The sequence below is a fragment of the Panthera onca genome, chromosome D4, assembly GCF_046562875.1.
Source record: "Panthera onca isolate mPanOnc1 chromosome D4, mPanOnc1 haplotype 2, whole genome shotgun sequence".
NCBI lineage: Eukaryota > Metazoa > Chordata > Mammalia > Carnivora > Felidae > Panthera > Panthera onca.
Genome location: NC_138351.1, coordinates 63,348,194 through 63,370,980, shown reverse-complemented (window position 1 = coordinate 63,370,980; position 22,787 = coordinate 63,348,194). Strand labels below are relative to the sequence as shown.

Genomic DNA, 22,787 nt, shown 5'->3' with positions numbered 1-22,787 from the left:
AAGCACAGCTGATTTTAGGAAGATGCCCAAAGTAAATTCAAAGCCTGAGTATATTCTGCCACTCCGCTCCATCCTCTCAGGGATCCTTGGATGTCCTAAGAGACTCACAGTGAAGAGATACTTACCCTAGGTCCCCTATTCACTTATGAAATACCCTGAAGAATTCTGACCTCACATCACATAACTCAGAGGTAGTCAGTCACAAGAATGGCACACAAAATTCAGCACTTTTCATTCACTACAGACCAGGTACTAGCATGCCCAAAATTCAAATAGAACTGAGACCATAGTTGTCATTCCCCAAAGTCTTGTCTCAAATATGCCAAAACAACTTATTTTGGTAATGTAAACTGTAACTTTTTTAGTAGGGTTCAATAAAAGGAGCTATAGAAAACATGTATCAAAAGAGAAAAAGGCCTAGTAATTTCACGTAATGGAACTGAACAGTTAACAATGATTCTGTGAAATTATTTTATGTAACATAACCCATGCTCTTTAGCTGGTGGAGTGACAGTGAACTTCAGGCTTTGCTCTAAACCAAACCCTTAAATGTGCATCAATGGCAAAGAATGAAGTCAAAATGAAAATACTGTATTCCGGTTTATATTTTTAATTTATGAAAACTTGTTGAAGGAAGTTCACACACACACCAATACACTCTCTAAATTTCCATGCTCCTGATCACTATTTCACATTTGGCCTGTTTTTTAACGAATGAGCCAGAACCAGACCACCATAAACTCTTAGGGGAAAGCCCCTAAATCTATCATGCATATAAGACAGAGCTGTACTTACAAGGCTCCATGGCCTCAGTGTCTATAGATGTTGCATGTTTCTGCCTCATAAAAGGGAAAAAAAAAGGATAAATCCCACTCATGGTTTTATTGAATACATTATTTAGAATCTAACATGTATAATTTCAAAAACACAGAAGAATGGGGCACCTGGGTGCCTCAGCTGGCTAAGTGTCTGGCTCCTGATCTCAGCTCATCATTATCTGGTGGTTCGCAAGTTCAAGCCCCGCATCGGGCTCTGCGCTGATGGTGCGGAGCCTGCTTGGGATTCTGTTCTTCTCTCTGCTCCCTGCTTGTGCTCTCTCTCTCTCAAGACAAATCAACATTAAAAAAAATTTTTTTTAACACACAGAAGAGTAAAATAAACAGAAAATCTATTTTGTGTTGTCTGAAACTTTTGAAATAAGGAATGTTGACTAGAATACTCTGCATTAAATGGCAGTGTGTGATTTTGCAGCCTATAAAAAATGACATTCTTGGGGCGCCTGGGTGGCTCAGTTGGTTGAGCGTCTGACTCTTGGTTTCAGCTCAGGTCATGATCTCGCGGTTCGTGAGTTCGAGCCCCACATCGGGCTCTGCTCTGACAGCATGGAGCCTGCCTGGGATTCTCTCCCTCTCTCTCTGCCCCTCCTCTGCTGTCTCTCAAAATAAACAAACTTAAAAAAAATGTTTTTTTAAATGACATTCTTTACATTAATAAAACATGGTGAAAAGAGAAAAAATTAGGAACGTGGAATTGAGAAATACCCTAAATATGGTGGAAAATGTCAAGAGACATAAGCGACATGGAGGGGAAAATCCTAGTACCAAGAAAGCAGTATAAGATTTCAATGAACCTCTGGCAACATAAAATTGTGTTTCTAGCATTGTACAAAGTCTACCATGATGAACAGCCTATCAGATTATAATGCCTTCCACATCAAAATTCAAATGTATCTATATGGGAAATGTTCCATAATGTCAGGTCTGGTTATACAATGGGTCAGTAAGCAATCCTTACAAAAATTCCTTGACAGCAATATTTGCAGAAAAATATTTTAGCCCAATTGATATTTATTCTGTGTAGGACTAGAAAAAAACAAAGAGATTCTAACTTTCTATATTCATCTTAACTTAGAAACATATCTATTATAAGAAGGCTTACTGTATCAGGGGTGCCTGGGTGGCTTGGTTGGTTGAGCGTCCAACTTTGGCTCAGATCACGGATCTCACAGTTCATAAGATTGAGCCCCACATTGGGCTCTCTGGTCAGCACAGAGCCCACTTCAAATCCTCTGACTCCCTCTCCCGTCTGTCCTCCCCTGCCCCCCTCATGCTCTCTCTCTTAAAAATAAACATTAAAAAAAATAAAGTGTTACTATATCAAATTCATGCCATATTATTTGTCTTCGTTATTAGTAAAAATATTTACAAATAGGATACCAACATCAAACTCTGTAATAGTATCTTTTTAAAATTCAACTTTATTATGGCTTTAAGGAAATATAGGCACCTAAGCTCTTTCTAAACTATAACATTTTTTAAATTATTATTTTCAAAGAATGTTGTAAACACTTTAGTTTTCAATATAAAAAGATACTTGAGATGAACAATTCATGATTTTATATAATCATACAGAGTGAAGAGGAAATGATATTGAATCAAACTCCCAAACCCAAATATCTGGGTAACATAGTCAAATACTTTAAAGCTGATGTGTGTGTGTGTGTGTGTGTGTGTGTGTGTGTGTGTACATTTATAACAATTTTTAACTACCATAGGAGCATCCAAAATCGATCTGAAAGCTGCTTGTCTAAACTTTTCAAATTCAACAATTTCATCATTCTTCCTCATTAAAAACCAGAAGATTTAAATAGCAGAAGTGCAGGACCAGTATGACCATTCCTCTCGATAGCAATAATATCTACTTTGGGATTGGCTAAATCTAAGGCTAATGGTTAAATGGAATCTGGAATCCTCCCAAACCAGCTATGATGAATTCCTATGAACACTGTTTTGGACAGACAGCCCCTGAGGGGTTCACTCTGGAAACCAGAAACACGAGGTCATTTCCAAATCCACTGCATCAGGGAAGAATTTGGAAAAACCTCTTGAAGACACAGCCATAGTTTTATGCTTCATGCTGCTCAAAGATAGCTCTAGTCTACCATAGATCTAAATAAAAAGAAAATTAGGAAAGGTATTTCCAGGGGCGCCTGGGTGCCTCAGTCGGTTAAGCTTCCGACTTCAGCTCAAGTCATGATCTCACAGTTCATGAGTTCAAGCCCCACGTTGAGCTCTGTACTGACAGCTCAGAGCCTGGAGCCTACTTCAGATTCTGTGTCTCCCTCTCTCTCCGCCCCTCCCCCACTCATGCTCTGTCTCTCTCCCTCTCAAAAATAAATAAACATTAAAAAAAGGAGTTTCCAGGAAACATTTTAAGACCCTACTGAAACCCAAGGTCTGATTTTAGTCTTTGACGAAAAGATGTCACTCAAACATTTATTTTTCATTTCTGATTCTGTGAAAAGGCTTCTGAAGACCAATTTTAGCTTCCGTCCAACCTAGGTCCTCAATGCTTAGAGCTCAAATCTTTTTCATAAGGTGTAATTATTTCAATTCTGTTCCTAAGGAACCAGTGGGGTTTGTTTTCTATGGATGTGCTCCCTGTTCCCCCAGAATGTGTCACATTTCCTCTGATCTTCACACAACAGTCCTCTGAGATAGGATAGACAAACTCTCTCCATTTTACTAATGACTTGCCAAATAACTTGCTGTAAGCAAAGCTAAAATGCCAGAACCAAATGCTCAAGTCCAGAACTTCATTTTTTATGCAAAAACATCAAAAAGAGGTATGACTACTAATTTACTAATGACTCTATTTGAACATATGGATGATATAATCCACACATGGGTTATTCCCCTTGGAGCTTAGCCACAACATCAATCTAGGCCAAAATTGAGAGTTTACTTGCAAATGATGGCCACAAATTTACCTTCATTTGTTTTAGACACCAAATACCTAATTGGCCCTCACTAGGAGACTACTTTTCTGCTGGGCAATAGAAAGGAACTTAAAAATCCACAGCTGCCATGAGAATGACATAAAAGGGAAAGTTGTTAGCCCAGGGGAGGAAAAAAGAATTCCCAAGGAAGTTATAAGGAAATGTATACAATACTCGTGTTATTTTTAAGATTTTAAACATCAGAAATGAATCCAGCTATATCACTCATGTTTTCCCATAAATAAATGTAAATGACTTCACTATTTTATAAATTTAAATGACTATACTATCGATGTGACTATGCTATTAAACTAGAACCTTGTGATTAAAGACTTTTATACCTATAATATACTTAGTTCTTCTTCATGATTACTGCTTTAAATCTAACAAAAGAGATTCATCATCTTCCACTTTCACCTGGGGTTTAAAAGTAACTTTTAAAGCCTCAGGGGTTGAGACTTCCCCTCCTTCTGTGGGAGGATATACAGCCCTGGCCTCCTCACGGTCTGTTTCACTGAGCTCATCAGTGTAGAGCTCAGTGATGGGGCCCAGAGACTCGCTCCTGGCAATGATGTCCACACCCATCTCCCTGACCTCTTCTGCATCTTCAGCCACAGTTTGGTCTTTAGCTTTCCGAAGGCTACGCATCTTAAAAGCTTCCTTTGAGGGAGCTGCGTTAGAAATGGATTTCTTAAACCTTTCCCCTGACTGTTTCAGCCTCTCTCCTGACTGCCTTAACCTTTCTCCCGACTGCCTTAGCCTTTCTCCCGACTGCCTTAGCCTTTCTCTCCTCTCCGGGGTCACTATTCTAGTTCTAATTCTGTTCACTTTCTTGTCAAAATTCTGCCGTGTCTTCTGCATGTTTTCTTTGGAAAATGCCTTTTTGATATTATCAATGCGCTCCTTGCCTGACTTTCTAAGTCTGGCAGATCTGCTTTCTTCAACATAATACTCTTCATCCGAAGACAGATCTATTGGAGGGTCAAAGACATCGTCTTCAGCCTCTTGATTCTCAGTTAGGTTTCTGTCTTTAACAATAGACAGGGATGTCGGACACCGAATCTCCTCCTGAAGGAGAGAAAAAGAAAGCATGTTAGACATCAGCTCTTTTACCTTCTGGCCATGCCTTTTCAATCTCCTCCATGGGCTGTTCACCTTCTGCCTGCTCCTTAACTATTAATATTTCTCAGGGTTTCTCTCTCTGTGTCCTGTTTTGCTTTATCTCCCAAGTTCAATCAGAGCAAACTGATCCACTCTTCTGTATTCAGATCCAATTGTAAGCAAACTCACAAATATTTTATCTTCACCTCTCCTCTTCTCCTAAGGTGAAGATGCAATTCTAAATGATAGACTTCACCTGGATGTAACAGGGACACACCTCAAACTTAACATGTCCAAAAATTAAGGTCAACCCAGCATCCTCTCCACATCTTCTTTTCCTGGGTTTCTCAGCACCAGCGCCCATCCAGGTGCCACCCAAATAGAAATCTGAGAATTTTCAACCCCAGTATTTCCCCTCCTTGTCATCCCATGTCCAACAGGTCACCAAGCACTCTCAATAACACTGCTTAGTAACTCCTGTCCCCTCCTCCTTCCTCCTTACCACTACCAATGTCCTAATTCAGGCCCCTGTCACCTCAGACCTGAGTTTGTACAATAATATGTCTACCTCCAAAGCATCACCTAAGTATTTCCCAGGAAATATTTCTAAAGCATAGCTCTTATCACATCCTTTCTCTACTTTAAAACTTTTGGGAACTCATAAATACTCAAAGGAGAGAGTTTAGTTCTTTAGTATGATCAGAAGGCTCTTCAGTTTCAGCTAAACCTACTTTCCAGTCCAGCAACACACAACCACTCTCTACTCCTCAAACACAGTGTTTTCATCCCTCCATGCCTATTTGTATCTTTCTTTTTCACTATTCTTTTTTTTTTTTTTTTGCTCACTTTAATCCCTTTCACCTCTTTTCAGCTCTGTCAACAAAATCTTCAAGAATCAATTAAAAAGTCCCCAACTTTCCTCAAGAAGCTAATTCTTTCTCCAGTTTACACCAGAATGACATGTGCATACCTCTACTTATTAATACCACTAATACCACTGTTTGAATGAATTGGAACTCTGCTCATTTATATGCTGAGGCCTTCACTAAATAATAGGTTCGATGAAAGCAGAGATGTGTCTTATTTATGTTTTATGCCCAGTATCTATCAGAGAGCCTTGTGCATAGTAGTTATACTCAATAAATAACTATTCAATCAAAAAGGGCACAGACCTTCATTCAACAAATAGTTTCTAAGCACCTACCATGCACCAGTCAATGTTCTAGGAACTGAGAAACTCCTGTGGAGAAAGCAGAGTAAAAGAGCTTATATTCTTGTAGGGAGAGAAATAAACAAGTTAAATATATAGTCTGTTGGATGGTGGTAAATGCTAAAGTGAAAAATAAGGTAGGGAAGGGAGATATACAGTGACTGAGGAGGATGCTTGGAAAGGCTTCACTGATAAGATGACATTCTAGCCTAGACCTGAAGGTAATGCATATATCTGAGAGGAAAACCAAAACAGCAAGAAGGCAGCATGGCAGGAGCAGACAGATCAAGGGGCAAAAGAGGAAAGGGGGTAAGAGAGGTAGCGAGAGGGCCAGCTTATGTAGGGGTTCTATATCTAATAATAAGGACCATGGCTCTTATTCTGAGTCTAATAGGAAGCCTTTTAAAAAGTTTTGAGAACAGCAACATGATTTGACCCATGCTGTAAGAGGATTGCTCTACTGAAAACAGGCTCTAGGGGGCGAGATAAGAAGCAAGGAGACTAGTTGGAGACCACTGAGGTAAGGCAGGTGAGAGATGAATGAGGGTGTTGGCAGAGGCGGTGGTAAGAAGCAGTCTGATTCCAGATCTACTGGGAAGGTAGATGCTGACAGGACTTACTGCTAGATTTGGATGTGGAGTGTTAGTGTCAAGGATGATTTTCAAGCACAAGGTTAGATTTCCCATTAACTGACATGGGGAAGAAAGCAGGTGGAAGAAACTGGAGGGGAAAGATGAGATCTGAGATGTCAAGTAGGCAGCTGAGTATACAAACTTGGAATTCAGGAAACAGGTCTGGACTGGAGATAGATATAAATTTTGGAGTCATTAATGTCAAGAATTAAAAATCATGAGACCAGATGGAGGAGACTATTAAGAGACTGACTGAATGGGACAACACTTAATGTTATTCTAACTCCTTGGGGCCAAGGTACATTTCAGAATTCAGAACATTTCAGATTTGAGGAAAATAACTTTTATATTACATCTCCAGTCAGATCTTGTGAAGAAACAATTTTGTGACATGAATATGAATGAATGTTCACTATAAGATGCAATAAAGAGTATAAACAGGGGCACCCTGGGTGGTTCAGTCAATTAAGCATCCAACTCTTGATTTCAGCTCAGGTCATGATCTCACAGTTTTGGGGATAGAACCCTGCATCAGGCTCTGTGCTGACAGTGTGGCACCTGCTTGGGATTCCTTCTCCCTCTCTCTGCCCCTCCCCCACTCATGCACACACTCTCTCTCTAAATAAATAAATAAATAAATAAACTTAAAAAAAAAAAAAAAGGAAAAGAAAGAGTAGGGGGCGCTTGGGTGTCTCCGTCAGTTAAGCATCCGACTTCGGCTCAGGTCATGATCTCATGGTTCATGGGTTCAAGCCCCACGTCGGGCTCTGTGCTGACAGCTCAGAGCCTGGAGCCTGCTTCGGATTCTGTGTTTCCCTCTGTCTCTGCCCCTCCCCTGCTCATACTCTGTCTCTCTCTCTCTCAAAAATAAATAAACATCCGAAGAGGAGGAGGAGGAGGAGAGGAGGAGAGGAGGAGAGGAGGAGAGGAGGAGGAGGAGGAGGAGGAGGAGGAGGAGGAGGAGGAAGAAGAAGAAGAAGAAGAAGAAGAAGAAGAAGAAGAAGAAGAAGAAAGAAGAGGAGGAGGAGGAGGAGGAAGGAGAAGAAGAAGGAGAAGAAAGAAGAGGAGGAGGGAGGAGGAAGGAGGAGGAGGAGGAGGAGGAGGAGGAGGAGGAGGAGGAGGAGGAGGAGAAGAAGAAGAAGAAGAAGAAGAAGAAGAAGAAGAAGAAGAAGAAGAAGAAGAAGAAGAAGAAAAGGAAAGAAAAGAGTGTATAAACAGCCTTGTGCTATTTCAGGTCAGGTTTTGCCACCAAATGGGTTCAGGTCAACCCTAGGTAGCAAGCTACCCAGTATGTTATGAGAAAATTTTAATTTTTAGAAATTTTTGGATTTTGGATTTCTAATATAGATTTCGAAACTGTAGAAGGAAAAGATGAGAAAGAACCAAAAAAGGAGAAGTATCAGCTATTGAGGCAGGAAGAAATCCAAGAGAGTAGCACCCTCAGAAGCCAAGGGAAAACAAGTTTCAAGATGAGAGGGAGGGACCAACTATGTCATATGTGTCAAAGGATAAGGATGAAGATTGGGTTTGGGAACATAGCAGACACTGGGGACCCTTGAGAACCAGCCCAGAAACACAGCTGCTAAAGAATCCCAACTTACTATTTAGGGATTATTTCCAAAACTAAACAGGCAAGACTTTAAGGATCATGAGACTCTTAAGGGGATCCATGAGTTAAAATTTCTATTTTGAATTTCCAGTATAATGCCTTTGCATATATCATTTTCTTAATGTTTACTATTTTTTGAGAGAGAGAGAGAGAGTGTACAAAGAGATGAGGGGCACACACACACACACACACACAGAGAGAAAGAGAGAGCACGAATGGGGGAAGGGTAGAGAAAGAGAAACACAGAATCCAAAGCAGGCTCCAGGCTCTGGAGCTGTCAGTACAGAGCCTGACACGGGGTTCTAGAAACCACTAGATCATGACCTGAGCCAAAGTTAGACACTTAACCAATTGAGTCACATAGGCACCCCTCATGAGTTACAATTTCTAAAAGAAACTGTGCTCCTACTTGAGATCTAAATTAAATCTGTTCAATAAGGGCCACCTGGGTGGCTCAGTTGGTTGAGCATCTGACTTCGGCTCAAGTCACGATCTCGAGGTTCGTGGGTCCGAGCCCCATGTTGGGCTCTGTGCTAACAGCTCAGAACCTGGGGCCTGCTTCGCATTCTGTGTCTCCCTCTCTCTACCTCTCCCCCACTCACACTGTCTCTCTCTCTCTCAAAAATAAATAAACATAAAAACATTTTTTTAATCTGTTCAATAAAATAAATTAAATTAATATGTAAGAAACAGGTTTATTTCAAAAACCTATCAGCCTGATAGTCAAGAAGGTCCTTGGAACCTGATTTCTTTGGATACTTGCTTAAAATTAAATTCTTTGGCTACAGGATTGGAGAGTCTATCTAGCAGCTTTGAAAAAAAAGAAGAAAAGGCAGGTGGGCGTGTCATAGCTCTCAGATGAATCAGTGAAAGCAGCAAAATTATTCCTCTCCTTTCCTGACACCTGCTACAGGGAGTAGCTTCAACAACACCAAGTGGGTTGGTATGGCCTGAGAAGGTGTAATTAGAATAGGAAGGAGCCAAAGAATAATTACTGCTTAGTAGGGGGAAAAACCCTCACAGTCTTGCTGTGAAGGAATCAGATATAGCTTAACTCAGGAATCACATACCCTTCTCTTCAATGCACAAATTATACAAAATCAGGCTTAAAAAACAAAACAGAGGTAGAGTAGGAGAAAGTACTTGTTACACGGATCTATTTGTTGCAATTCCTATGAGTCAGAGATACCATGAGTTAATGATGAATACGCTGTAATAATAATTAAAGATTACAGGCTGGGTTACGGTTGATTTCCAAATAATTATTGTATCTCTTTTTATGTAAAAGACCAGGTAAAACGGTGATTTTTGTAACAAAACGAGTACTATGATGAGAGTAAAGTGGGCCCTATCAAAGTAACATAGCCAGGGGACTTCCGAATACACAGAAGTCTGGGATTTGTCACTAGGGAATAACCAAATATCTCATTTGGTAACTGCAGACATGTGGTTTGTAAGCAAAATTGTTAAAAGAGATGGTTAAGACTGCTGGCTTTCATGAGAAGGTCATCAAAGTGGACGTATGTTAAGGAGAAATGATAATTAATGAAAACTAGCAGATAGTTTTTTAAATGCAAATGTCCAGGATTAGGTGAAAGCTCAGCCATACACAACTGTGGGAAATAAAATGCCAATAAAGATTGCCACCAAGGGGCGCCTGGGTGGCTCAGTCGGTTGAGCGTCCAACTTCAGCTCAGGTCATTATCTTGCAGTGCGTGAGCTCGAGCCCCGCATCGGGCTTGCTGCTGTCAGCACACAGCCCACTTCGGCTCCTCTGTCCGCGCCTCTCTCTGCCCCCTCCCCCACTCACACTCTCTCTCAAAAATAAATAAATAGAACATTAAAAAAAAAAAAAAAAAAGATTGCCACCAAAAGATGTAACTAGGGAAAACTTTTTGAGGAAAAACCCAAATGGAAATGAAAGTATACTACAGCTGAATTACTCCAGCTTTAAGTTCATTTTGGAAGGACAGGTGATCTCAAAGTAACCACTTAGACGTATTAACTATGAGAATGAAGTGTAGAAACTAATTTTAACTGAGAATAACCATGTGAATACTATATAGTGTTCTAACAGCTAAAGAATCATCAAATCCATTCTTAATTGCCTTTATCTTTTCTCTAGAAGCTCTGCCATCATAAAAGAGCAACTGCTTACTGACAAACCATTGCTGACCCTGAGCAACTTAATTTCATAGAAGCTTCACAACATTATATCTTACAAGGAATAAGATCTGACTTAAATTAGTGCCTCTCAGTTGTTTTTTACATACTAATCTTTGACTTGTTCAAGTAGCTATAGGAGTTCAAAGAGAAAAAAATAGCAAGCGTCAGGTAATAAATAGGTGAATAAAGAAAATAATCTTAACTATAAAAAAAAAATTAGGTCAACAGACCAACTGACAAAAGTTCAATTAGAAATTTTCAGAAACTTCTTTCCTCTAGCTTTTGTAGATCTTGATTGGTACATGGCCCACTCTCCATAAAGGTTCTCAGGAGAAATGCTAGATGCCAAGAATGCTGCCGGGCATGCCCCATGCAAGTGAAGGGTGCAACACAACCCCTTCCTGCTGATGCCCTTGGAAGGTGAACTGAAAAATGGATCCTACATTCTCTAGTACCAAATCTAGATCCCTATTACATGCATTAACACTAGGACTGGTCTCTTCTTAAATAAAACACGTTCTTAAAAACAGATCCAAAATACTACTCTTTCATGCCAGTGTAACTGTATCAGTCAATAGAGTGCTATGGAGAACTGCCTAATGTGTAAAGAATGCTGTGGAGAGTTGTGGCCCACATCCTTAGTGTCTTACAAATATCTGCCTACATACATAATCCAACTGTGTTCTTATTTCATTTTGGTTTTGCTCTTCTAGGGTTTTTTCCTATGCATAGGGATAGCCATCTATTTTTAAAATACACTGCGATAACACTGTATATTATATATACACTGATGAACATCCCTACACACATTCCTGATTTTATGCTTAGAAAAATTCTTTGACGTAAAATTTTGGTGCCCGAAGGTTTGTGAAGGTTCTTAATAACATACTACCAAAACTTCCCTCCAGAAATGTTGTACCAGTTAATACTCCTAACCAGCAAAATATGAAAGTACCCTTAAACTCTGGGTATATGTTTTAATAACTGAAAATATTTAAATGGGTGAAAATGGAATTGTTCTCATTTGTCTTTTGTGAACAGTCTGATAATGACTCTCAGTTTTCCTACCACAGGACGAGAGTTCAACTTTTTCCTTTTGATTTGTAAGAGTTAAAAAACATATTATAAATATTATGCATCTTGCCATGGATGTGTTCCTATTTCAAAAAATATGAGTGCCAAGTGCAGAGTAATGTAAGAACTTAGCGCAATACACAATGCCACACAAAAACTACTATATTAAATAGGCTAAGTCAAAAGACTATAAGCATTTATAAGCAATTACTTATATAATTGACTCCTATGCTTGTAAAACTGTAACAAAACTATATTATAAGAAACATAAAAACAACTGCCTGATTGTTAATAACAGTAATAGTTTTGCTTATTGTAATTATTTTACATATTCTCACATGTAAAAATTCCAACAGAGAAACAACATTCTGAAAAGTTTACATTTTACTGTTTAGGACTTTCCAGGGTCTCCATAGAAGAGGGAAAACCACATTGTGGGATTACTATCCTCCATTTCTCTTTTTAGGTGTTTTAAACCACAGGCTTCTTAGATCTCTTCTAGAACTAACACTCTCAATGTATGAAAGGGCATCATGCTGATATGGCTAATATGCTGGAGGAGTCTTACCAATATTAAGTTTCAAAGGCAAGAAATAGCCTCAGCTCTGATCCACAGTTCATATTACACAAAATGGTTGAGAAGCTCAAAATACTGATAGGATAGTACATTAGTCAACACAGTAATGGCTTTATCCTGAGATTCTTGCTGATACAGAATGCCACTCCGTGAATAAATACAATAGTAATGACGAGATGCTGGAAACTTCTGATAGGACTGGTTGGCAATTCAAGGATGTTAAGATTTTTCAGTAATCAAGCAAAACACAAGTGGCAATCTTACCTGGAATATTACCACACGGAATTTGTTTTTCTTCATTATTTCCTCTTGCTTGGATTCAACTTTTCTCACGTGAGTTTGCTGCCTCTCCACCCGGGCCTTCACATCTTTAATGTGAGCACTGACTTTTCGAGTTTTCTCAAACAACTTGTTAATGACGTAGCCTGTATTGCTGTGTGACTGTGAAAGCTTCAACAGGTCAATCTGGACAGATTTTATGGCATTTTCCATTTCCCTGTGTCTCTCCTCTAGTCTCTTCTGGCTTGCCTGCACACTGTCCACGATGGTGGCTACTTTGTCCAGCACAGTCACAATGGTAAGAGCAGCGTCTTGGTCTTCATCTTCTGTAACACTTGACAGGCGATTCTGATGGGTTTTATCAGCATTTGAAGCAGACCCATTATGTTCCATTTTACTTATTTTTCAGTGAAAGATGTCCCACCACAATCAATTCTGGCACTAAGAGCAAAAAGTTAGCTTGATAACAGGCAACAGGGTTGTATAAAGGGTTGGAAACCCCACCCCTGGAGACTGGTCAAGTATTTATAACTACAAATACCCACACGTGACTGTTCTGCAATATGAATCCTTGCAGAGCACTGGGTACTGTTCCAAACATGCTTGGTGACTGACTAATGGACTCAAATAAGACTGTGTGGAGAGAAGAGGACAGTTTAAAAAAAAAAAAAAGTTCCCTGAAGCCACCATGTTACTAATATTAAGCCTAGAAACCAAATGATCAAAAAAGCAAACACTAAATATTGGGGGAAGCTTTTGCCTTTAAATAATTTGAAGCAGTATTTGAAAAAGCAAAGGGGAATTCTGAACTGAAATCTTTTTGTACTTACTTCACACATTAAATGTACCGATTTATCAATATCAAAGAATGTAGTAAAATAAACACACCAAAACAGAGGCCATATAGTGAAAACATTATATTATAACATGCTTTTCCAAACCAAATATTAAAATTAATATTTAATTTTTAACATATTCTTAAATTCTACATGCATACTTCTGATTATCTAAACTACATGTTAAACAGCTGAATACATTCTACTCACACTTCAGATCTTTAAACACCAACAATCTATTAATATAACTATTACTACAGGACAAATTTGGATAGAGGTCTTAGATAATTTTTAAGCTCACTTTAAGAGCACCCATCATTAACAATCATTTTTGCATTTTATTCACAAACACTGATACAATTTATTTATGTTAAAACAAGTATTTTTTAAAAAATGAATGTGTATTAAAGTAGTTTAACTGATAGAGAAGGCTTTATTCCAATCTGTTAAACAGACCATTTTCACAATACCTAAACCTACTTTTCAGTGATCTGTTCCATCTTGGCTACCAGATATCTTTCCGAATTATCAGAATTATTTTTTCAAAGAGAGGAATAATCAAATTCCAATCCATACAGCTTATAAATATTTTACATCTAACACACAGCTCTACAGTTCATGCGATAGGCAGGGTCTAAAAAATCAGTTACTAAATCTCAAAAAACATTTAAATGTCTATTTAAACACAGTGTCTTCTAGATTTTTTATCTTTTTTTGTAAGAAAAGTAATCTGTAAACATCTTTACCTTTAGTTCATGCTTGGTCATTTGTTGTGGTCACTGTGGAAGAAGTGGGTATGACTTTGTAACCATTTGTGAAGTGGTCCATCTTTGCAAAAATATTACATTCCATGGGTAAAGAACAAGTCTTAGAATTACCATGTGGTATAAATTTGTGAAATCAATTTCTGTATTTAAAAACATAAAACAAAGACTACGAAACAGTCCAAAACTGTTGTAGCTGAATATTCTAAATACGAGCCAACAGTACTACACTAAAAATGTCCAAAAATAAGGCCTCTGAAATAAATATTTCCATTCTTTAAAAAAAGACATAATAAATGTACATCACATGGTCAGTGTACATATAAAAGTCATCAGTTTAAACCATTCTGGATGACGTATCTGAAGTAAAATGACCTAGGTTTTGCTTCTGTCGCCGTCCTCTGTTGTTTTTAGGGCATTTTCTGTTGAATTAAAAAAATAAAGAAAAGAAAAAGGTCATTTTGTTTAAGATATTTCAAATGTTTCCAAAGTAATACACATTTCACACATAAAGCCTTAATGAGAAACAGGATGCTGTTTGATGCAAGACAAGCTGAGGACCAACGTGTCAGACTGCTATCTTCCCTACACAGCTGGGGACTAGAGGTTAGGTACAGAATGCAGGTGTAAGCACAAGCAAAGCTCACTCCTGGGTCTCTACTGCTGCAGATGCACTTCCCCGCCCTTCTTCTGGCCTGACAACTCCCTAGCTGCGGTGACCAGTAACATATAAACCTAGGATAGTAGAAAGGATCCTGATCCATGTACTTCCTCTGAGCATTATGACACACCCAAAGTGACAAGAACAGCTTGGACGAGGGAGTAATCGGGAAGAAGTGTGCTTATTAACCTCAGATATGAATAGACAGGAAATGCTTAGCGATTTTAGACAAGGACTCGAAAGAAGTTTCTCTGCACCCTGCTTGGGCAAATCACAGAACCCAATAAAGAACTGTCATCCTGGGGATAAGGGATAGTCTTGGACTCTGCTTTCCCTTTAGTGTACATGTTTCTCCGTGGTGGTATCAATCTCATTGTGCTGTAATTGCTCTTGTGCCTGCCCACCAGAATGCAAACATACGAGCTCTTACTATGCACAAAGTGCTGCGGTATGCAGTGTGGAACAAAGGCACTGGGATGAATTCTGGGAATTCTGAGTTTGGACTCTGCTAAAAACTAGCTGTGCAATCTCCTTTTCCTACATATGAAATATTAAAAGTTGTACCAACCTCTAAAATCTCTGCCAGCAAGGTATTTATAATCTAATGGAAAGAAAGTCTTGTGACAAGGAATATTCCTAAAGTTCTCTGTTTCTAGTTCAGTTTCAAAGAGCACTGCTTTGCCTTGACTTAAAAGCCTTGGTGTTAACACTTTCATTTTATATGCTGTTTTTCGCAAATTTTATCTCACTAATCCTCATAAAAACACTTTGAGGTAGACAGTGATGAAAGCACGTCCATTTCATGGTTAAGAAGCCAAGCAAACCTCTTTAACTGTCACCAACTCACCATGACCTTGGAAAAATTCCAACTTCCTGGGGCCATGGTTTTGTCATCTATAAAATAAAGGTGTTTGGCTAAGATGATGTTTGAGGTCCCTGCTATTGTCATTCTAGGAGTCTCAAAACATAAAAGAAGATTCCAAGTATAAAAGAAGAAAATTTTACTCATGCAGTCTTGCTCAGTGAGTCAGTGGGAACATCCTTTTAATGGAAGATTCCTCACATGTAACAGCCACCATGGGATAAGTGAACAGCTGTCCCATAATGGACCGTGTGGGAGAGGCACTCCTTAAAAATTCAGTGGAGCTAAGTCCAAGTACATAATTATAATATCCTAAATTCAAGAGAGCAAAACATTTGAGGGGAGACAACACCACAATAAAAAGACAGGCCTCAATGAGGAGACATGTAAGATAAATTCAATGAGATGAGCCTTCAGTCACGGAGACAGTGGGCAGCAAAAGACAGCTGCAACACAGTTATAAAAACACTGTGATGTCTAAGGTCTGTGAAGGCAGCACATGGATTTGGGACATAAATTTGAGGGCACAAACTTGAAAACTACTTGTCAGGTAATTTTAATTTAGTAGAATTAGAATTTTGAAGATTGTAGCACGCTGAAAACAGAAGTGTAGAACAAGATAAAAGGCTGGATTGGGATTTGTAAAGGGCTTAAGTATCTTGAGTAAGGTATTCCCCCATCTAAGCCTTCAGTCTCCTCACCTCTCTAGAATAGAAGGCATTGACTCAAAGCTGCTTCCTGCTAACTCTAACATCCTTTGATCTTCTTAAACATGACATCGTCACCAGGCCTCAAAAGCTTCCCTCATCTTTACCTTCTTTCTTTCACCCTCCAAATAATTCATTACTCCGCTCCTGCTTTACTCGAATAACGTCCTAAATAGTTCCCCTGACCTCATATTTTCTCTCCTCCAGTGAAATTTTGCAGATGACACCCAGATTAATGCTCTGAAGAAATGATTCATACCAAGTCGTTCCCCTCAGCTCTATTCAAAAGCCCTGTCCCTCTAACAAAATTAAGTTTGAACCTTGCTAGCAAGCAATGGTCATACTTGGCAAATGTATTTCCTGAGGTGACTCAACATAGACCCTCCTCTTGATGGTTCAGTGGAAAGAGGAATGGTTTGGAAACCAGGCAGCACTGAATCCAAATCCAGCACTTCCACTTACTAGTGGGATGACCACAGGCAAACTACTTAACCTCTAAGCCGATATTAAATGGCCACAGGCAGCTCTGCTGTTACGTGGGTTTTTTTTTTTTTTCTATTTTCTCTTTCTGCTGTCATTTTTTATATTATTATCCCAATTTTAATCTACTGCCCATTTTTTTTTCCTACTGCCCAATTTTATACTCAGTAGTCTTGCCTAAGGGCAGATCATCTGTTCAGTGGAATAAAGTCCACTGATTTTAGCACATGAATTTTATGAAAAATACCTGTTATTCAGAGAACATTTTTTATCATTTCTAGATTTATCATTTCAGCTCCAGATGGCTGAGACTAGTGAAGGTCTGGCTTCTATCCAGACCTTGGATAGAAGAGCTATAAATCCATTATGGCCTGCCAATATCTGTACTTGATATGCTCCGATCCTCTGCCCAGAATAATGCAGACAAGTACAGAAATGATGTTTATGGGACTTCTGAACCAAATCTTAAAGGAGACAGGAATAGCCAAGCAAGACAAAAAAAAAAAAAAAAAAACAGGACACTGGGAAGCAGAAAGACAATATGAACTGGATTTAGCTGGACTTTTCTTGGGTCCACTTCATTTCTGACTTCTACATTTCCACTAAGTTTGGAAAATACCCATTTTTTTCCCTGTTGCAATCCAAGAATGTCCTTTAATTTTGAGTTTAATTATGATAAATGCCAATGGTTTTAGTTATGATGGAGAATTTTAAAGATTACTTATAACTGTGTTCCAGAAAATGAAGTAATGAAATGTTAAGACAATGATATACGAAGAAAAGCCATTTTCTTTGATCTCTGATTTCTTCCTTTCTTATTATATTTACTATGGATAAAGTATATCCTTAGGGCAAAAAACACCTTGCAGTTCATCAGCACTTTAAAAATTGGGGCAGGCCCTTCTGTGCATGTGCAGACCATTCTGCTACTACAATCATCATTCCAGAATGCAGTTCTAAGATCCCTACATTCTTTATGCCACTGAATATTATCCATGCTCCCTTTGCCAGTTGCCCAGCTACACCTGTAACCCTGAGAATGAGTTCTTGTCAATACTCTAAGGAAGCAAGATAAGGACAGGTCAGACCTACTTAGAAACCTTAGGGGGGCGCCTGGGTGGCGCAGTCGGTTGAGCATCCGACTTCAGCCAGGTCACGATCTCGCGGTCCGTGAGTTCGAGCCCCGCGTCGGGCTCTGGGCTGACGGCTCGGAGCCTGGAGCCTGTTTCCGATTCTGTGTCTCCCTCTCTCTCTGCCCCTCCCCCGTTCATGCTCTGTCTCTCTCTGTCCCAAAAATAAATAAAAAACGTTGAAAAAAAAAATTTAAAAAAAGAAACCTTAGGAACTGATCCTAGGATTTTTTCCTAATAGACAGGAAGACTTAAAGCCCCTATCATTCTGAGTGTGCTTCAAGGTTCTTCTTTACTTTAACAGCTATCCAACTCTAATTTAAGGTTGGTATTTCTTAGGCCATTACCTACCTTGTTATGCACATGACAATCGCTACTATAATGGCAATCTGTACAGCTCCAATAATTGCTGCAATAAGAACATGAGTGAGCTTTTGCCTACTTGGCACAACATAGAGAATACTAAAGTCCGTCTTTTCACAGTGCTGTCCAGTGTAACCAGATTCACATCTGAAAAGGGGAGGAAAAAAGATTCCTATGAGAATTACAGATTCTAATAATTCTAGGTTTTAAAAGTAAGAACATACAAAAGAATAATAAGTTTATACAGAAATAGCAAATCAGGTGCTTTCCCACTATCTGAAAAAAAAACCCAAAACTGCCATCTGTGTATTTCCTTAAACGCTACTCAATGTCTATTTCACAGTGCATCTTTCACCTATCATTATAGGACATTAATTTTACAGTTGCTAAATGGTCTTTATTATACCTCCTTTAAAAAAACAGATACATAAGGGGTGCCTGGTGGTTCAGTCAGTTAAGAGTCCAATTCTTGACTTTAGCTCAGGTCATGACCTCAGAGTCGTGGGATGAAACCCCACGTCAGGCTCTGCGCTGGGTGTGGAGCCCACTTGGGTTTCTCTCTCTCTCTGCCCCTCTCCCACTCAAACAAGTACATGCTCTCTCTCTCTCTCAAAAAAAAAAGGTACATAATAGTACATTTACTGGCTATCATATAGCTAACATCTATTCTTCAGTCTAAGAGACATGCCAGCTATTTCCTTTTTTTTTTAGTTTATTTAATTATTTTGGGGGGGGGGGGGGGGAGAGAGAGAGAGAGAGAGAAAGAATCCCAAACAGGTTCCATGCTCTGCATGGAGCCCCATGAGGAACTCAATCCCATGATCTTGAGATCATGACCTGAGCTGATATCAAGAGTTGGATGCTTAACTGAGTCATCTAAGCGCCCCTATTTTCCATTTTTCACAACTATGAATTAGGTGTAACCAATATTGGTGAGTGTGCACATTTCTATATTTGGTGTTATTCAAAAGGCTAGGTACTTGGAAATGGGATGACTAAATAAATAGATATAAACATTTACAGTTCTCTGAAAATTGCACTCTTTATATTATATTATATCCAACACACTTTAGTGTACATAAATATAATCATTTAAGATGCAGGGGGAAAAGTAAAATAAGTTATTGACAAAAGCAGTCAAGCAGCCAAACAGGAGCTAATCTTAGAAATTATCTGAATTCCAAGTAAATAAAAAGGCAACATCAGCTGATGATAATAATTTGACAGGGGGAAACATTTAAGATATTTAACAAATTTCACACTTTGTAGCTGACAGAAGTAAAATGTATAAATTAGCCAGCCTTCAGTTAGAACTGATTAATAAAACCTCTGAAGTGTAAGGATAGTCGAGTTATTAACATCCCACACTTCATTAGAAAAAAAGATTTTTTAATAGAGCACACATAAAGAATAAGAAGAAATAGGAATAGGGAAATAGGAAGCCAGGGGTGATGTGAGTCCACTCCTCCCATCCCTGAGGTTCCTACACACCTATCAGAAAATTTCACACTGGGTTCTAAGTCTACTAGCAGACAAAAAAAAAAAACAACAAAAAACAAAAAACAAAGTAGTAAGGCAGATTTATAGATCATGGAATAGAACCTGAGAGCCCTGAAATACGCCCATACATCTATGGTCCAACTGATCTTTGACAAGAGTGCTAAGACAATTCAATAAGAAAAAATAACCTCTTCAACAAAGCTGCTGCGACTAGATGTCCACATGCAAAAGAATGAAGTTGAACCTCTTCTTTACAACATACACAAAAAATAATTCAAAATGGATCACAGATCTAAAGGTAACAGCTAAAACTATAGGGGCGCCTGGGTGGCTCAGTCAGTCAGGTGTCCGACTTAGGCTCAGGTCATGATCTTGCAGTCAGGGAGTTCCAGGCCCGCATCAGGCTCTATGCTGACAGCTCAGAGCCTGGAGCCTACTTCAGATTCTGTGTCTCCTTTTCTCTCTGCCCCTCCCCAACTCACACTCTGTCTTTCTCTCTTTCTCTCCCTCTCTTTCTCTCAAAAAATAAACATTAAAGATAACAGCGAAAACTATAAAACTCTTAGAAAAAAAAGTGAATCTTCATGATCTGGATTAGGCAAAGATTTCCTTAGATATGATACTAAAAGCATAAACAACAACAAAAAAGTTAAACTGGATTAAATCAAAATTAAAACCTTTTGTGTTTAAAGGCACTATCAAGAAAGTAAAAAGATAACCAAAAGAATAGAGTATTTTTGCAAATTATATTTTTGATAAGAGACTTGTATCTAGAATATATTTAAAAAATTATTATAAACTCATTAACCAAAAGAAAAAAAAATTACAAAATGGGCAAAAAGATCTGAATAGACATTTTTCCAAACAAGATAAACAAATGGCAAATAAGCACATGAAACGATACCAATATCATTAGTCATCACGGAAATGCAAATCAAAACAACAATAAGAGATCACTTCATACCCACTGGAATGGCCAGAATCAAAAAGTCAGATAATAACTGTTGATGAAGATGCTGTAGTGAATGAAAAATGGCAAAGCCACTTTTGAAAACAGTCTGGCAGTGCCTCAAAAGTTAAACACAAGAGTTACCATTTGGCCTAGCAATTCCACTCCTGGACACTTACCCAACTGAAATTAACACAAGTCCACACAAAAACCTGCCAACAATTATTCAGGGCAGCATTATTCATTAATAGCCAAAAAGTGGGAACAATCCAAATATTTATCAATTGGTAAGCAGATTCAAAATGTGGTATTATAAGGAGCAAAGTACTGACATATGCTACAACATGGATAAACCTTGAAAACATTATGCTAAGTGAAAGAAACCAGACACAGAAGACCACGTTATACAAGCCCACTTAAATGAAATGTCCAAAACAGGTAGATCTATAGAGACAAAAGAGACCAGTGATTGTCTAAGACTAAGGGCGGTGGGCAGGGCGATTTGAGAGTAACAGCTAAAGAACACAGAGTTTCTTCTGGGGGCGATGAAATGTTCTAAAATTGATTGTGGTACTGCAAAACTGTGAAAAAAAATACTAAATACTAAAAATCACTGGTTTAAAAAAAAAGAATAAGTGGGAAAAAATGGTAAGATTATTAACATAAAATGCAATCTCCATAAAATAAAATCAAACCAGTTGCTCAAAAGAACCACAGTTACTACTAATATTAGATTCAGGGGGATTTTACCTCATTGGTCCTGATTTAAAGAGGGCACTTTCTGATGCAGAGAACATCATCCTCAATAATATAGTTGTAATAAATTCAACAATATAATGAAATCTTATAGGATTTTTAAAATAATGTCTTTTGTGGTAAGCTAATGGCAAAAAGTCAAAGCTCAGTAAAATAAAAACAGGTCCACAGGGAGCTATAACAGTGTCCTAGATATGCAGCTCTCCAACAGTTTAGCTTAATCCAAAGATTAAAATCAGAGTATCAAAAAGAATGTATAGGCCATGTATCATTCAGGCAATCCTCCTTGGATATTATTTTCTGCAACTGACTTTTGGGTTACACTCTCCAAATATCTGGATAATAACTTCTAGGTTATTACTACTTCTTCTGTTTTTGATTAAAGGCAGATCCAGGCATTTGGTCTTCTACACTCTCCATTCTTTCATCCTACACACATCCATAGTAATCTCGTTCACTACCATGCCCTCATGTGCTGATTCTTCCATTTGTCCATTTACTAAACATCTGACATGTGTCAAGTACTGTGGATATTTGGGATACATCAGTGAGCAAAACAAATAAAGATCGCTGGTCTGGTTAACCTCTAGCTGGAGGAGGGAGGGTCAATAAACATGAATTAAATGGTTATGTTACAAGGTGATATGCACTACACGAAGAGAAAGAAAAGAGTTAGTTAAAGGAAATTATAGGCCAGGAAGAGAGGGTCGCAACTTTAAACAAGATGGTCAGGGTAGGCTTCACTAAGAAGCTGACATGGAAGTGAGGATGTGAAGGAGGTGAGGGAATCTGCCATGTGGACAACAGGAAGGAGAACATATCAGATAAAGGAAGAGTCAGTGCAAAGACCCTGAGGAGGGAGCATTATTAGCACATGGCCATGTCCAAGAATAGCAAGCATGGCTGGAGTGGAGTGGGCAAGCAGAAGGGAAACAGAATTAAGACAGAGAGGTGAAGGGGTCAATTGTGTAGGGCTTCTGCACTCGATGAGATAGAGGAGCCACTGGGAGGGTTTTAGCAGGGAAATGACATGAACTTTCATTTGAAGTCTCCATCTCGGGGTGCAAGGGTGGCTCAGTTAGTTAAGTGCCCAACTTCAGCTCAGGTCATGATCAGGTCATGAACAGCCAACTCATGTTTCATGAGTTCAAGCCCCACATCAGGCTCTCTGCTGTCAGCACAGAGCCTACTTTGGATCTTCTATCTCCCTCTCTCTGCCCCTCCCCAACTTGCAAGCATGCTCACTCTCTCCCTCGCCCTCTCAAAAATAAACATTAAAAAAAAAAAAAAAAATGAAAAGTCTCTATCTGGCTTCTAAGTTGAATATGGACTGTAGGATACAGGGAGGCTGTT

General features: G+C 38.8%; 2 protein-coding genes across 4 annotated transcripts in view; both read right to left on the bottom strand.

The window, feature by feature from the left end:
- Window positions 1-2,239: 2,239 nt before the first annotated feature.
- CAVIN4 (caveolae associated protein 4) lies at window positions 2,240-14,122 on the bottom strand. 2 transcript variants are annotated; one of them, XM_060609183.3, is made up of 3 exons: window positions 14,009-14,122; window positions 12,412-12,867; window positions 2,240-4,846 (listed from the first exon to the last, which is right to left on the bottom strand). In XM_060609183.3, exons 2-3 carry the CDS (start codon window positions 12,817-12,819, stop codon window positions 4,148-4,150), a joined length of 1,107 nt encoding a protein of 368 aa, XP_060465166.1. In that variant the 5' UTR covers window positions 12,820-12,867; window positions 14,009-14,122; the 3' UTR covers window positions 2,240-4,147. The 2 variants fall into 2 exon arrangements, with proteins under 2 accessions (XP_060465166.1, XP_060465165.1); XM_060609182.3 differs by lacking the exon at window positions 14,009-14,122 and having other exon boundaries at window positions 12,412-12,947.
- TMEFF1 (transmembrane protein with EGF like and two follistatin like domains 1) overlaps window positions 13,329-22,787 on the bottom strand; it is an 87,674-nt gene continuing 78,215 nt past the window's right edge. For both annotated transcript variants that reach the window (XM_078436643.2, XM_078436644.2), the window contains exons 9-10: window positions 18,218-18,376; window positions 13,329-14,448 (exon numbers count right to left, since the gene is read on the bottom strand). In XM_078436643.2, coding sequence (XP_078292769.2) covers window positions 14,364-14,448; window positions 18,218-18,376 — 244 coding nt within the window. In that variant the 3' untranslated portion in view covers window positions 13,329-14,363. The remainder of the gene's footprint in view (window positions 14,449-18,217; window positions 18,377-22,787) is intronic.